The sequence below is a fragment of the Acipenser ruthenus genome, chromosome 25 (genome assembly GCF_902713425.1).
Source record: "Acipenser ruthenus chromosome 25, fAciRut3.2 maternal haplotype, whole genome shotgun sequence".
In the NCBI taxonomy this organism is placed as follows: Eukaryota; Metazoa; Chordata; class Actinopteri; order Acipenseriformes; family Acipenseridae; genus Acipenser; species Acipenser ruthenus.
The window spans coordinates 20,437,345-20,453,538 of NC_081213.1; the positions used below are offsets into that span (position 1 = coordinate 20,437,345).

General features: G+C 38.3%; 1 protein-coding gene across 1 annotated transcript in view; it reads left to right on the top strand.

Moving 5' to 3' along the window:
* Positions 1-14,895, top strand: part of LOC117412004 (testis-expressed protein 264 homolog) — a 92,806-nt gene extending 77,911 nt beyond the window's left edge. Inside the window, exons 3-4 of the mRNA XM_058999589.1 lie at positions 1,368-1,539; positions 13,999-14,895. Of these exons, the coding sequence (XP_058855572.1) occupies positions 1,368-1,539; positions 13,999-14,264 (438 nt within the window). The 3' untranslated portion in view covers positions 14,265-14,895. The remainder of the gene's footprint in view (positions 1-1,367; positions 1,540-13,998) is intronic.
* Positions 14,896-16,194: the final 1,299 nt, after the last annotated feature.

The following is a 16,194-nucleotide window of genomic DNA, read 5'->3' on the forward strand; positions in this document are numbered from 1 at the left end:
ACATTTGCCCATTACTAAAGATCAAAAATGGCATTGTACAAGTGGCTAGTGAACAAAGGGAACATATAAATAAATATAAAACCAGTCCTTCCACCCCAACCTAACTGATTGAAAACATGTCAAAAGCTTGGGAAATAGCCCCTTGAAATGTAATCTTTAGACTTTTTGAGAGCAAGCTTGCCCAACCGTTACAGGTTCTTATTTGCACTAACAGCTTTCCTTCGAGATCTTGTGGTTAGACAAGAGTAAAGAAGTAAAATAACAAACAAGCCGGAAACAGCTGCTGTCATGATTTGCGAACTGGAAATACAGCAAAGAGTCCACTGGCTGGCAGCTGGTAACATGCTGGGTATCGATGGGTACGATGTTTTGAGATGGTGGGAGGTCAGGGTCATTGTGCTGAACTCTACTGAACACATCTAGTTACAATACGTCCCATCACACACCAGTTGCACTGGTATGCAGGCCAGCTCTTAAAAGATAAACTGGTCAAGAAATTTAGTTAGATACCATTGTAGTTTGTCCAAAGAAACAACAACAAAATATCATAAATATGCAAACCGATGTTGGATTTTGCTTAATACAGAACACTGTGTGTACCTGTTCACCATTAGCCCTTTGCAGTTTATTTATTAAGTCTGTGTCAGGCGCGTCAGGTCCAATTTATTTTCACACGCGCAGTTAATTTTAGACGCGCTGTTTAAAAGTATTTTTTTTCCACAGTCAACAGGTTTAAAAGGCCCTACATATCAACAAAGCACTCACTAGGCATCTCCAGCCCCGCCCCACCCTTTCGTTAGCTATGGCTTTCACATATGCTAAGAAATAAATAATAATAATAATAGTCGTACATACTGATCAATCATCTCCTGATCACTCGTTTTATCACCAAATTCCTCAATAATGCGATCCAAGTCATTATTTTATTACTATAACCTCTCAAAAAAGCTCTGCAAATGTCTGTGATACTCTCTGTGCGCTGATTCAGTAGCAGGCAGCTTGTTCCCTTATGGCCGCCGTTATCTGATGCCAGGGGCAAGTATGACTATGCATGAGATACGCCCTTTTTTCCGGCTTGTCTCGGCTCCTGTCGCTCCCACTCGGTCATTGAATGGTTTTCTCGGCTTTTTCCGGAGAAAAAACGACTAGAAACCTGTTTTTCGCGTCTTTTTGATGATGTCGGACAGGGTCAGACAGTGGACCGGATAGGAATAATTGCAATGTTGGACCAGGTCCGACATAGGACAGCAAAGGGTTAAGACTCTCTCTATTTATCTGTACAGCACATTTTACTCTTGCCTCTGTTTGGTGTTTTTAAGAGAGCAATTTCATATAAGATCCTCCTTTTCTTCCCCTCTTCTTTGAAGGAACGGAAGTTGTGTGCCCATCCCTTTCTTGAGCTCTACCGAGGTGACCTGATTTACTACATCTGCCCGCTGGCCAGGCAGGGGGATTTCTATGTGCCAGAGATGAGGGAGACAGAGCGCAGGCAGAAAGAGAAGGAGGAGGACTCTGAGGACAGACAGACAGACATCACAGGTAAGGCCTTCATATTCACTTGGAACATGGGTATGTCTCATTTTATTTCCAATCCAGTTTATGGCGGACAATACCAAATTGTATTCATTCAGCATGTGATAGCAACACTATGCAAAAACCAGCCAGTGATAAAGGATTCAGGCTTGTCAGAATACTCAGTATTCTCTTGTAGTGTATGGATTTCTTTAAGTGATTATTAGTAATTAACTAAACAGAGACTTTTAAAAAACGTTTTTAAAGCTGGCAGCCTGACTGCATTTCGTAGAAAAGATGCATTACGTTTTGAAAGAAAAGATGCCATGTTCGATCTAGATTTGAAAATATTGTGAATGAGGTTCCTCAGGGATGTGAAGTGCACTCAACAGTCTCATTGTATTTCAGCCAGCCTGCCTGCCAACACAATGAATTGATATTTCACAAAATGAATGGATGATAATATGCGCTGCTGCCCTTGACTACAGATCTGGCAACTTGGGTGTCCCAGAAGGGCTCAATGTATCAATTTATTGCTTGTTTTACTCTGTTGGCTGCATTTTGTTCATAATATTTCCATAAGCAATGAGTGCAAATTGATCCACTTCATCTCTGGAGCTTACCTCGCTTTACAGGACAGGGATCCTTCATTTTTAGAGGTACACGTGGCACAGTATAGTAAGCCTTCAGAGGGGTAAGAAACACAAAGCTACCGTCATATTTATTTGACCAAACTCTAGTTAATACCTGTAGGCAAGATGGGGGCAAGCCGGCCTTAAGGCAAGGCAAACGAGGCGGCCGTCTAGGGCCCCCACCCTTTAAGGGGCTCCTTTGCTCAACCGGACTACCATGAGATTTAATGTGTTTGTTACGTGCGCGCAGTCATTACAAGAGTTAATCAATGAAATGATTATTAAAAGTATATTAAAATACTAAAATGTCTCAGACATATGGGTAATTCCAGCTTAAGTGGACAGGGGTTACTCGACCTTATACGTTAATGGCTAACTTCAATAGTTTTTTGTTGGAAAGCCCCTGAAACAAGCTTTAAAATTAAAACAGGGTTATTTGTCAAGATCATCCTCCACATGGAAAAAAATGAGGTAAAAGGTAAAAAAAAAAAAAAAAAAATGCTGTACATTCTCACAAAGCTCTTCTTGCATGCATTGCTTGCACTGTTTTCTCAATAACCATGGTTTATGTACACAAATGGAGGAAACACTATGGTAGAATTTGGTTTAATTGACCTGAAGTTTTATATTTCTAGTTATTTATTTTATATAATTGCCTTTAATGCTTAACAAGCCTGTTTTTCTTTTTTCTATCTAATTAATTCATAAAAAAAGCTTATTGGAAATAGTACACAGCACCATATGTACAGTATATGCAGCACCCAAAATAGAACTCATATAAAATACCCAACAGACATGGCAGAGATGTAATGGTATCTTTGTTTGCTCCATAAGGAAATTCTTGTCCGTTTGTCAAAGTAAAAAAATGATAAACTTACAAACTCAAATAGCTCATGTGTTTTAAGCATGAATAAAAATAATATCAGCCATACGATGCTGTCATGAAACTAATCCTCATGTATTTTGACTTCTGGTTTTGAATATGCGCTTTCCAATGTATTCCGATCATAGTGCCGACAATGGGAGGATTATTAGTGATTTGACCTGGGTCAATAAGGGAACTCAAGCTAAGACCCAAACAGAGGTCCTAGCAACAAAGAGCACCTTCCCTCAACAGTGTCTGTGAAGATTGCTTTCAGGAGTTCCGGTTTGCAGCCACTTGCCTCTCGTTTGATATTATTTACTAAGGCAGTCAAAGGCCTTCTGGTCAACAGGCTTTGGTGCCTAAATTTACATGTTTTTTGCATGCTGCCTGCCCTGGATACTGAAAAACTTGCGAGAGTCACTTTGCATACAGTAGCTGGATATATTTAACTCTTACCTGTGTAGAACCTTTTCTAAAAAGGCAGGTATTGTCATGAAATTGCCTTTAAAAGCAGTACTTTGTCCTGATGTTAAACAGCAGACAAATACTGAACATTAAAAGGAGTGGGAGTCTGTAACTGTAGGGATTAATCATAACATTCAATATACAGTAATCATTTTGTCTTTCTTTTGGCAGTTTTTAATATCTTATATGGTTGGCTTAATCCCTAGCTGATTTAAGTGTAAAGGGTCCCATAGAAAGAATTTGCATAGGCATGAATTGATCTTTTATTCTTTCATATTTTATGGTCATTTTGAAAAATGATAAGGATAATAGTATAGAACTGAATAAAGAAATAAAGTACTCAAAAATACTTTATATATACAGCACATATTTGCTTACCAGTATACTGTACACAGCTGACATTTTGATTTAAAAATACAATACTAAAGAATATCCATATAAAGATAGATAAAATATACAAATAAATATTATTTTTCATACTTACAGCTAGTAAATGTAAGGGAGATGCTTGTGCATAAATAAACATAATTCTAAGGAGTTCTGTTCCAGACTAAAATATTAAAAAGCTCCCCAAGCTGTTTTTCTTTTTACCTGTCCTGGGGTATAGTCCCCTGGTGTTAGAGTTCACATGCAGGGAATAACATTTGCTGTTAATAACGTTCCTGTGGACTATCCTCGATACACATGGAAATCAATCTGCAGATATATTTTTCACATACTGTATTTTCATGTTCACAGATAACCATTTTATCTTTTTTGAAACTACATTGATAACACATCAGCTTTCTTTATGAACCTGGTTACATTAATTGAAGTCTTTTTTTTGTATGAGGTAATAATTTATAATGAATCAGAAACCACCAGAATACTGTATTCAATATGAGCTCACACTGTTGCACATTTTAAAAAAAGGATATTGTTTTTTATACACATTTTTTTTTTTCTTTTTGTGCATTCGGAATGAGGTATATGTGACTCTAAAATGATTTGTCCCTTTTAATACCACTTTCTCGTGTTTGTGAAAGTCGCAGTATGCTGTGATTGTCATTTTCTGATCTATGCGGACACAGATAGAGCATGATTTAGAGTGACTCTCCTCCGGGATACCTGAGCACAGACAAAAGAAACGAAAATCAATGCTAGCCCTTAGCCGCAATAGCAAACATTTTTTGAACATTTCCATCCCAAGTGATACTATCTGTACGATTCTGCTGAACGTTTTATAAACTTCTTAACTCAGGGAGCGTCCTTTAAAACTATCGCCAAATACTAATCAAAATACAATGTTTGCAATGACAGAAAACTTCAGAGCTGAGGAAGATTGAGGCCTGACACCTGGAATTGGACCTGGTACCTTTGACACACTAAAAATGACGCTTATTGTTTTGAGTCTAACAGTCTCCTAAATAAGATAATATCATTTAACCTTGTCCTGCATTCTTGCATTGATTTTCTCTCCCCCTGACTTGGTACAGTCCAAAAATAAGGGCAGAAGTGTTAGATTGTCTTGCTTGTACCGCTAGTGTGTTGGACAAATGGATTGCCTAGTAACCCTATAAAATGCTTGCTCAGTTTGAGTCTCAGGTTGTTAAGGTAAAGAGGGCAGGGATTACAATTCCCAGCATGTGACTGAATAACACTAGCCGTCAAGCTGCATCTGAAAGCCTTGGGGTTGTTGCTGTCTGACGGGTGCTTGTTTATTTTTAGTTTTTTTTCAAGTGATTATTTTTTAATGCTAGACACTGGACTGCAAATAAAAATGAATGGGGCTGCTGTTGTGCTACAGCAGCCTCTGAAAGCTCCTCCAGACTGTCACTTCTCACACTGTGTTCAATTTATATGCAGTACGGGCGGTGTATGGCCAAAAGGGGAGTTCATTGAATCATAAAAAACGATTGAAAGATAAAAAGAAAATTGTTTGACAATACTATAGCTTAACCTTTCCTTCTCATTGCTCAGTAGGAGGTGGCAGTGGGATAGGAATTGCTTAAAATGCAGACATGTGCATTCACAAGCGCTGTTCACAAATGCAAATGATCGCTGCTCCACTTATGGAAACACGTGTAGTGAGCACAGGGGGCCATTTGGGATCTTTCGAAATGGGAAGGTGTCACTGAAAACTGGTCTGTTGGAAAACCACTGTTGGTGTCCTTGATGCATATCATCTCTACTAGTACATGATTAGCAACATTTCCAGGATTGTAGATGCCATGTAGATGTTCATAGTATTGCAATGATCGACCCTTTAATATAACAGTTCCTACTGTCCTTTGTCTTCCCAGGATAGTAACTACTCATTTTGGAGAGGGCTAACTGAAGCCAATGTTTGATATGTAATGAGGTGGACATGCATATATTTTCATCCCAGTACATTGGTACTGTGCAAGCTTAAGGAATATGCATTCAGCTTCTGATGGGAATACAGGGACCCCTTCACAATTGCCCAGAGCAATAGCTGTAATTAATTAACATTAAACAAAAGTGCCTAAACACACTTCTCATTTACATTTATGATCCACTGACTTTTAATTGGAGTGGTGCGGTCAAATATTTCTTTTCTTTCTTACTTAAGTTATCTGACGACATGCACACTCATTACTTACAGTAGCATATTAAGCCCTGCATTGAGTATTTTACTCAAATAATTGTGCTTATATTTGCAAATACAGGTGCACACAGATTGTCGAAACTTTTCTAGTGCTTGAGTGTCTTAAAGCTGTGGATAATCACACATTAACACATACTGGACACATGCAGATACTTGGAAACCACACTGAAATCCCAGTTTGAGAGGTATGGCTTTAAAATCTATAGAAATGTCTAGAAAGAGAAAGTACAGTACCAGATTCTTGGCAGTACTTTATAGTGCAATATTTTATTCACATGAAAGCATTCTTGTGATATTAATTGACTTTGAGGGGGTCAGTATATAGTGGTGGACGGTCTTTAAAAGAGAAGCGAAGTGATCCCAGAGTCTGTCTATCAGACACAATGACTGTTCCATGGTTGTTGATTAGAAGCACAGCCACACTCTCACACCCCTCCGAGGGAATTCCGATGGCCTTGCTGTCAGGTATTTCACTTCCAAGGATTCAGAGATCAAGATAGTTAAAAACAACTGGTGTTAGCTTTGAAATGTACAGAGGAGGCAGATAATAGGCTGCTTGTCAGTAAGAGCCTGTCAGTATTACTATCATTATCATTATAAATTATCAGCAATTCACTTTCAATTGGATTTCAAATTCTGTTTTCCTGTGATAAAATTGGTACTGTACAGTTTGGATAAACAAACGTCATAACTAGTCTGTTGACAGAAGAGAAACTGAAGCCTAGCACCGACCTGTGATTTTTATCCCCAGTTATTAGGGACGTGGCTTAATTCTAACGTATTTCTATCATGCACTGCTTCATTAGGTAATACGCTATTGCATAATTCGTGTCCATCGGGTGTGTTATGAAACAATGTGATTAGTTCGACAGGCCCATAAATGTATAATTTAAAACCAGGATAATGAACGTGTCATGGCCTTGCAGCCTCGTAAATGAAATTGCACTGTTATGCGATTTCTCCCGTTTTTAATAAGCAAGGTTTTTAATAACCTTTTTTTATTGCACAGTATGTCCTTTAAATCAGATTTAAAAACACAAGATACAGAATCAGGGGGTGAATCTGGAAAATTGACATTAAACATTAAAGATATAATCTTTTAAATAATTAATGTATTTTTCAGAGCTTATTAAAGGCTGTATTTTTCAGAGCTTATTAAAGGCTTTTCTGTACTAAGAATTGAACTGCAGTTCCACTGTGGAGGAATTGGTGCATTATGAATGGGGGATCTTTGTTGTAAGTGAAGCTACTGTAGCACTGTTCATGAAATGTGAAACCTTTCCTCTAACATATTGCTGTGCATGTGCCCAATAAGCAAGATACAGTATTTATTTGACTTGACATGTTAATGTGAATCTTAGAGAAAGTGAAATGCAGTTTCAGTCAAGAATGACAAAACCAGCCGTTCTGGGTTTCTTAAAAATGTCAACTTGCCTAATGCTTGAGTTCTGAGGGTGAAGAATTGTGCCTGGGTCTGTATTTGAATCTTAATTAATGCTGGTTTGACGCTAGTATACGTTTCACCAGCTGTCAAGTCTTTGTGTTTTTTCTTTGTCAGAGAAACTGTTTTTCTGGCTGTGCATGCAATGAGATTGTGTCATCGGCTGACAGGAAACATAACTTGAGGATGATTGGAAGCGACAGAATGCAGTTGAGAAAAAAAGGAAACACAAATGTGTTTAGTGGTCGCAGAAAACAGCACTCCCAACTCTTAGCAACTGTAGTATCCTGTTGAAACCCCCCTGCTTTATTGCTACAAATAATAAAGCCAGGCTTCTGCATTACACACTGCCTGGAATATCCCAGCACATTGCTGAAAAGGAGAGCTTGTTCTCAATGAGTAATCACTGTGGGTCACTTTGTTGAAGAAATAATAATGTATACAATATAATGGCTCCTGGTTATTTGACCCTGTTTCCATTTAAATAAAACACAGCCCCCTGTACAGTACCTGTAATAATTGCATTGAGGTACCAGGAAGCCTGTTAGCACATTGTTTCATAGTTTTAAAACTCAATGAAGTTAGAGCCACCAGCAATTGTAGTAGTGTCCCCTGCTGAATGTCTCACATAAGAGTTTTACATATAGGAAGCACATAACCAGTTGTAATGGAACTTGGTTTGGGCATTCTTTAGCACAAGCTATTCAGGATAGCAGATTATGCAGGTAGATGGAGGCATCCTGACTCTTCTTCAGTGGGATAATAATCTTTTGGTCAGCCTCCCCAATCCTCTTAGCAGTAGCTGTGCTAATTAAAGAGGGACACATTGCCACTTATACTGTGCATTTAGGATATATCTAACCCTTACCCAAACGTTTTCAAAGTAAGTGTCTTTAAATGTGAATGAAAAATAAAGACACACATGTGAAAAAAACTCAGGAAAAAGAAAGCAGAAATTACAGTATTGTGTGAAGTTAGACTGTATGTTGTTTATAACCCCTTGCAGTACGCCATACTACTTTTTCTTCAACTGTAAGGCATCCAAAGCTAGCCAATTATATGTCCAAATAATATATTATCATACATGTTGGGTCCCAACGCCAAAATCAAAACAACTATAAGAAAATACTGTCATCCATTTAAATAGTACAGGAACTGAGGAGGATAATGGAGGAAGGGATGACAAATCACGCTAATCCTTGAACTATCGATGTTGTCACTTACCTGCTGATGATGATCTTGCATCGCTGTGCCTTCCAATATTTTTGCCCACTTTATTAATGGCCCATGCTCCCTGCTTGCTGGAGTGGAGGTGTTGCTACTGAGGTGAAATGACGCAATATAAATGAGAACGCATGCACACTGAGCTGGAGGTTTATTGACTCAGATGCTTGGCTAGACTTTCCTTTGGCAGACATCATTGTGGCATTAATGCTGGTCAGTTTCTAGCCGATGATTAATTATCACGAAAGCAGGCTCACTTATAATATTCTGCTAAGAAGGAAATCTGATGAGCTTACCTTAATCTCTTACTTTCATGGATCTGCTGTCTTCTTCCAGATTTGTACGGGCAAACAAGTCTGTAGTGCTGGCTTTTTTGAAGACAATTGTGAGCTACCCCTGCTCTGGTCTCCTGATTTAGTATCCTCTCTGGGGTGTGTATAATGTTGCAATGAGTAAAGTGTGGAGGCATTGATCTCCCGTTTCTGACTACATCTTGAGAACAGCTTTTCCTGTTGTGATGGACTTGGCTTATGGGGGTATCAGAATCGTAATAAAAATAACATCTTGCCAGCATATAACAACACTTCAATCGAACCGTTTAACCTCTTCAACCTCCCACGGTGATCAGTCCGTACATATTACACTTTGCTTATGTAGAGTCCCGCTTATCTAATTGTGATAGAATTTGGTTCTAATGTATGGAGGAACCTGTCTCTCTTGGATGTTTGCATGGAGGATCCTGTCTGTCTCAGATTTTCGCATGGAGGATCCTGTCTGTCTTAGATTTTTGCATGGTGGATCCTGTCTGTCTTAGATTTTTGCATGGAAGATCCTGTCTGTCTTACATTTTTGCATGGAGGATCCTGTCTGTCTTAGATTTTTGCATGGAGGATCCTGTCTGTCTTAGATTTTTGCATGGAGGATCCTGTCTGTCTTAGATTTTTGCATGGAGGATCCTGTCTGTCTTAGATTTTTGCATGGAGGATCCTGTCTGTCTTAGATTTTTGCATGGAGGATCCTGTCTGTCTTAGATTTTTGCATGGAGGATCCTGTCTGTCTTAGATTTTTGCATGGAGGATCCTGTCTGTCTTAGATTTTTGCATGGAGGATCCTGTCTATCTTAGATTTTTGCTTGGAGGATCCTGTCTGTCTTAGATTTTTGCATGGAGGATCCTGTCTCTCTTAGATTTTTGCATGGAGGATCCTGTCTGTCTTAGATTTTTGCATGAACACACAGTACAGTGGATGTATTTCATGGCGATCTTCCTTTTTGTGCTATCGGTAACTCTAATTTTGTATTTACAGTCGTGGCGACCATATTTTATGGCAGTGCATGAAGGAAGATAGCATAAGCACATTTTTGCCTTATACAGTAACAGGACAGAGGCAGGACAGAAGCTCTGCTGCTGTAAATAGTGTGTGTGGGAATGTGAGGTTAGCAGGGATGGGGTTAAATCTGTCCCTGCCAGCAATCACACGTGTGGTCATTCCCCAATTAGGGAATTGGTGCTGACTGGAGAGTGACCACGTGTATAAAAGGAAGGAGAAATTCTTTGTCTGGTGGAGGGAGTAGGTAAGTGTTTTGATGTGTACGTAGAGTGAAGGCTAATGCCCAGCCTATAGTACAAATTTTTTATTTTGGCCCTTGTGCCTATTTATTTGTTCCTGCTTATTTGTTTTGTTTATTTAAATGTGCACTCTAGTGCTTAAACTGCAGCTTCCTTGTCTCTGAGTCTCTTTACTGCCAACTAACACCCGGGCCCACAGCTCTATCCTGTCACAAGGACTGATTCTATTGATCTTGCAAAATCCTTTCATTTACAGTGTAAACCATGGCATTAGTTAAATACATTAAGATTGGCTGGTTTGAATTGTATCTTGAAGGTGGATGTCGGTTCGATTCCAAAGAAAACAATCCAGTTACTTTTCCACCCTGTGGTATTTTTTAATGATCTAAAGTGTGGCAACTGCCAACCCACTGAGCAGCATCAACAGCACCTACTTTGTACTAAAAGTAAGAAACACTGACCTGCCATGTATAGATGGGCTGTCCCTGACAGCAGAGGATGATTGAGAACCCCAGCATGTGCCTTATATAAGCCTGTGGATTTACCTTTTTACTAAATTGTGCCTTTCCCAGTAAAGCGTGTAATACACATGACTGAAGAGAAGTTAAGTAAATGAAATGCATTGCTGATGAACAACAACAGCAATACAAAAAACAGATAATAAACTGCAACACAGGAACCGCTTGACCTGAGCACTATTGATTCAATGCATCGGGCCCTAAACAAAGAGGCTCCACCGTTTGCAATCTTGTACGGCTAATGACACAAAATCAAAGAGCTGCACTTGTCAGGGCAGATATACCGCTTCCAATTTGTCAGGAACTGAAATACACACTTGATTTCCTGAGGCAGTTTCTGCAATTCAATATCCATTCAGTGTTGTGCCTCTCTGTTTCCTAGGGTTTTGTACTTGACTGTCATGTCTGTATCTCCTCATGTCGGCCTATATGTGAGAGACAGACATTTTCTGGGGTGAACGGCTGAAACTCTTCCTGTCAGATCTGGCCAGGCTCTTTGGTCTTCAATATTCAGATAACGTAATCCCTAAAGGGATATAGTGTGATTGTTTTTTTTTTTTCTTGCACATTTTTTTTTATTCAGCATTTTGCATTGAGAATCTGAAAATCTGCGTTTTTACAATCACTATGGTAACGTATGTGGTAAGGCATCGCAATAATAACCAATTAGATGTGAAGGATAGTGTTGTCTATGGAATCTAGTTACATTACATAGTGCCAGTGAGCCAAAACAGGCAACTGCAATTCCCCTATTCCTTCCCTGTGCAATCCCTGTTGGCCTGAGGACAGGTATAAATGGAAGATACTGTGTGCTTTGGTATTGATTAGCACTGTTTCCCATAAAATGAACCAGATTTGCAGTGAAAACGTTTTGAAAAGTAGTGAGTGACGTTAGCTGTCTAAGCTGTGAAGCGAAACCAACATTGATCAACATCCAAATACACCAACAAAAACATTAAGTAGAGAGATGGTTTTGAAATAGCCACCTCAATAAACTCCTATACTGTAATATACTATGCTGCAGTCAAGTTGAATTGTACACAAGTATCCTCATTTATTACTAAGTGGGCGACATTATTATTATTTTTATTATTATTATTATTATTATTATTATTATTATTATTATTATTATTATTATTATTATTATTATTATTATTAGTAGTAGTAGTAGTAGTAATAGTCGTAGTCGTAGTCATTGTCGTAGTCGTAGTACTAGTGATGGTTTAAAAATATATCTGGTTTCAGATATATTTTCTGACGTTCCGCTAAAACCACCCACTCTTTAACATCTTTCCAGACAGCATAAAAAGAGCGAAATATTCTTTAACATTTTTTTGTAAGTACCCAGATGGAAATGTAAACCGTTCCTTATCACTTTTTTAAACAATTTTGCAAGCTGTTTAGAGCAGTACAGTTTGTGAGATTAGGGAAAGCCCCTCATGGGCGCCAGAATAGAGCTGTCCTGATCCTGCCAACATTCTGAGCTAAATTGAGTTTGGCACAACAAATCTGGCTTCTGATTGTGAAAGCAGTGTCGACCCACACATCGATCAATCAAACAAGACCTGCACATAGCACAGAGAGCTCGAGTAATTTGACATGGCACAGATATCATTGCTCATCAATGATTTTTTTGTGTTGAACATTTTAATGCCATAGTGCTACTTTGGAAGTTAATTTATTTCTTACTTACAGAGATTATGTAAAGCCTTTTATTTTAGTGGGCCAAGAATTTCACCTGTTTTATATATTTTTTAAATGTAGCGACTTTTAGTCTAGCGTTTTTCACCTACATATGTGGTAAACGTAATCTACCTGCCCAATGTTAAAAATACTCCCTCTGCAATATTGTCTGTAAAAAAGCCCCCCCCCCCCCCCCCCATATATTTGGTTACACGAAATATATTATGGCAATGTATTATACTAAATTGAATGACATGCAATTTAGTTTTGCGCCTGTTTACATTTAAAAGCTATGAAAAATTGTGTGTCAAAAGTGTGTGTGTGTGGTGGTAGCCCTAGGTCAGTGAGTTAATCTTTAAAAATAGAGCAACACCATGCATTTAAATCCATCTTGGTAGATACATTCACTAGTATTTACAATATGCTACAAAAGCCCACAGGCATCAAATCCTGGTTGTGTTCATTTATTTTTATTTCTAGTAAGTCTCACACTGCTAGATCAGCCTATAGCTTGATTTTTGAATTTATTATAGTTCCTGTACAGAAATCTTTTAGAGTAGGTGGAGGGAATCTGCTTCATTTGCTTTCACTATAAGGCTCTCTCTCTCTCGCAATGCCTTGTAGGTGAAATTATGTCCAATGCATGCAGCCATTGACAGCAGCTCCAGTTCACAAAAGTGTAAATATCTGGCACTTATGAAAGACAAGTAGTGATAGCTGTGGAGGGTCTCAATGCTATTATAAAGAAAGTGTGTTTTTAGGTTATAAACTAGATCGCTTTAGGCTGATTGAAATTAAGTCCCTTAATAAAGATTATTTGTAATAAGGCAGTGTCAGCTGACTGACTATATTTACTGAAAACAGGGACATACAGCTGAAATCCAGGACTGTCCAGGCAAAACCAGATCACCTGGGGCACTTAACTACCAAAGTACAATTTTAATCTTAGTCACATATAACACTTTTTAGAGAGCAATGTCCACTCATTTACAAGCAATTTCCTACTTTCCCCTCCAGAAACCTCTATAGGTTAATTTCTAATTTTCTTTTGAAAATAATGTTTAAAACTTCCTATTACACAATTGGAAAGATTTATTTTTGAAATGTATTAAGTTGGGCTTCAAGTGCTGAATTTCCTGTTTTCAAAAAAGGTTTAAAAAAAGGAAACTGACAAGGGAAAAACTAGAAGCTCGTCTTTGGGGAAAAAAAGAATATGTTTAGCTCTACACTGTACAGAGATTTAGCTTTTTAGCGATTTCGTTTAAAATTATAGTGTGCAAACTATACCCAGAAATAAAAGAAAAGATGGCCCAATTACAGTACTGTCTTGTCTAAAAGCATCCAATTTACTCTGGTGGTGGAACCACGTGGAATGTACATCATTAAATTCTTGGATTACCAGCTTTGTAAAATGTATATTAAAGGTATGCTGTAAAAAATGAAAATCTAAAAAAAATGTTTCTACTCATCCTTTTATTTAAGGTGCTGACTCAGTCAGTGACATAACCGAGAGTCGTGAGACTTCAATGGCGACATCGGTGGCGACGTCTGTGGCTCCCCAGGAACAAGAGGACGACAACAGGAGCGATGGGAGTGGAAAAGGCTCCAGCGACTCAGTCGGCAGTGGCTCCTCCTTTGAAGATCTCGACCTGGAAGTGATTGAGGAAGTGGTTCCAGCAGTGGTCAACAAAGGCCAGAATGTAACCTCAGAGGAGCAGGGACCAATCCCAGTGGAAGGGGAGGAGTAGAATCGAGGAGAAGCGGGAAAATGTTTTGTTGCTTTTTGTTAAAAAAAAAAAGAAAAAAGAAAAATGTAAAAGTAGTTCAAAAAAGTACAAACGTATTTGTTTTAAATTACACCAGAATAACCATGAGATTTTTTTGATTATTTGTCTCACAAAAAAATTTAGTTTTAGATACTTTCGTAACGCTTCAGAGCAAGCAAGGCATGGGTGGAAGGGATGGGCTGGGCAGGGAAACAGCCCAGTTATAATGTTGTTGAAATAGCTTACCAAAGCTAGGCCGAATATAACTACAGTTCTTTGTGTATACTAAAGTAAATTGTGATCACTATCATTGATTCAGTTTTGGTGACAGGTAGCATTGCAATTGCTAAACTGACAACCAGCTATGAGCGGTCTGAAGTGTTAGAACTGGCTGTACTATCAATTAGGGGCTAAAGTACTGTATGATGTTTTCATGAATACGTGTGTGTGTGTGTGCCTGTATTTCTGAGTTTGAAAATAAAACCTGTTTGTAAATTTCACTTTGTTATAGTACCTAACGGCAGTTGTTTGTAATGTATTGCTTGAGTACTGGACATAGTAAGTTTCATAACACTTGTCCTGAGTAAAATCATGTTTTGTGACTTCCAGAAAAGATTTGTGTGTTCCTCGTTGTCACGATATTTAAAGAGTTGCCAGGTGGTGTCACATACTGTATGCAGTCATATTCCATGGAGCAATCACCTAAACTGTTACAGCATGACCAATATTATTTTTGACACTATGTATTCCTAGCTAATGCTTTTATATTGTTAGTTTACTAATGGGAAATGATAACAGTTTCACAGGATTTTTTTGGTCTGTTTTAATAAAGGGTCTTTTCCGCCTAAAAGTGACAGATCAACTTTAAGTGTGACGAAGGCTTATTTTCTCTATTGCTTTCACCGTGGGACCACTGAAAATGGTTTTCTATATTACGATTCTAGGTGTCTTCTAATAGACATTGCTATCTCTGTTTTCACACAGCATTTTAGAAAACATGTCCTTATCATTCCTTCGTCCTGAAACCATATTACAATATCAGTGGAAAGAAGCTCTGAAAACCCTCTACAAATTTGGTGCAAACAATGTACTTGGTATCCATCAAATTGAAACATAAATTACACCATGCCTCCAAACTAGCTACGCAATTCACAAGCCTTAATACCTTATTATAAGCTGTGCTTAGTCTGAAGCCCCAGAAATGAATACATTTGCTTAAAGCTTGTGTACTACATCGTTAGCCTTTTAGTTTTTGAAAATAAAACATAAAGGTCTTTTGCCTTCTATTTTCAAATTAAAATAAAGTCTAGCTGGAGAAGAGTTTCTAAAACATCTGCCTTATGTGGGTGGAAGACAATGTAAGCGATCAAGATATACAGCAGTCTCAGTAACTGGATGTAAATGATGCATCTTAAATGTCTGCATTTATTGTAAAACACTTGTAACCCATGTAAATGAGTAGATACTACATGTTGGTACACATTTATGTTGAACACCCAGTGTCGTGCAGTTTCACTAGCCTACCTTTCATTTTCTCTTCGGAATGTTCTACTCCCATCATGCAGTCTGTTTGAGTGGTTGTCTGTCAATGATGGTGACTGGACCCAAGCAGCAACATTGCAAAATCAATTCAAAAGAAGCTGGATGATAAGAACAGTAACGCAGGAGAAAACGACAAGACCAAAAGATTCACCGAGTAGGAGGCGTGGAGGTGAGCTTGACAACTCTAGCTTCTCATTGGTTTTTTTTTCATTTTGTTCTCTGCTCAAGTGCATTTAGCCACCACGTAAACACCTGACCAGCACTTTGAATGGGATTGCTTTTTGAATAGCAAGGGATTGGCAGAGGCAGAAAATGAATCCAGCAAGTCTAATTACAACCCGTGTCACTCACAAACACAGGCTTGTCAGAC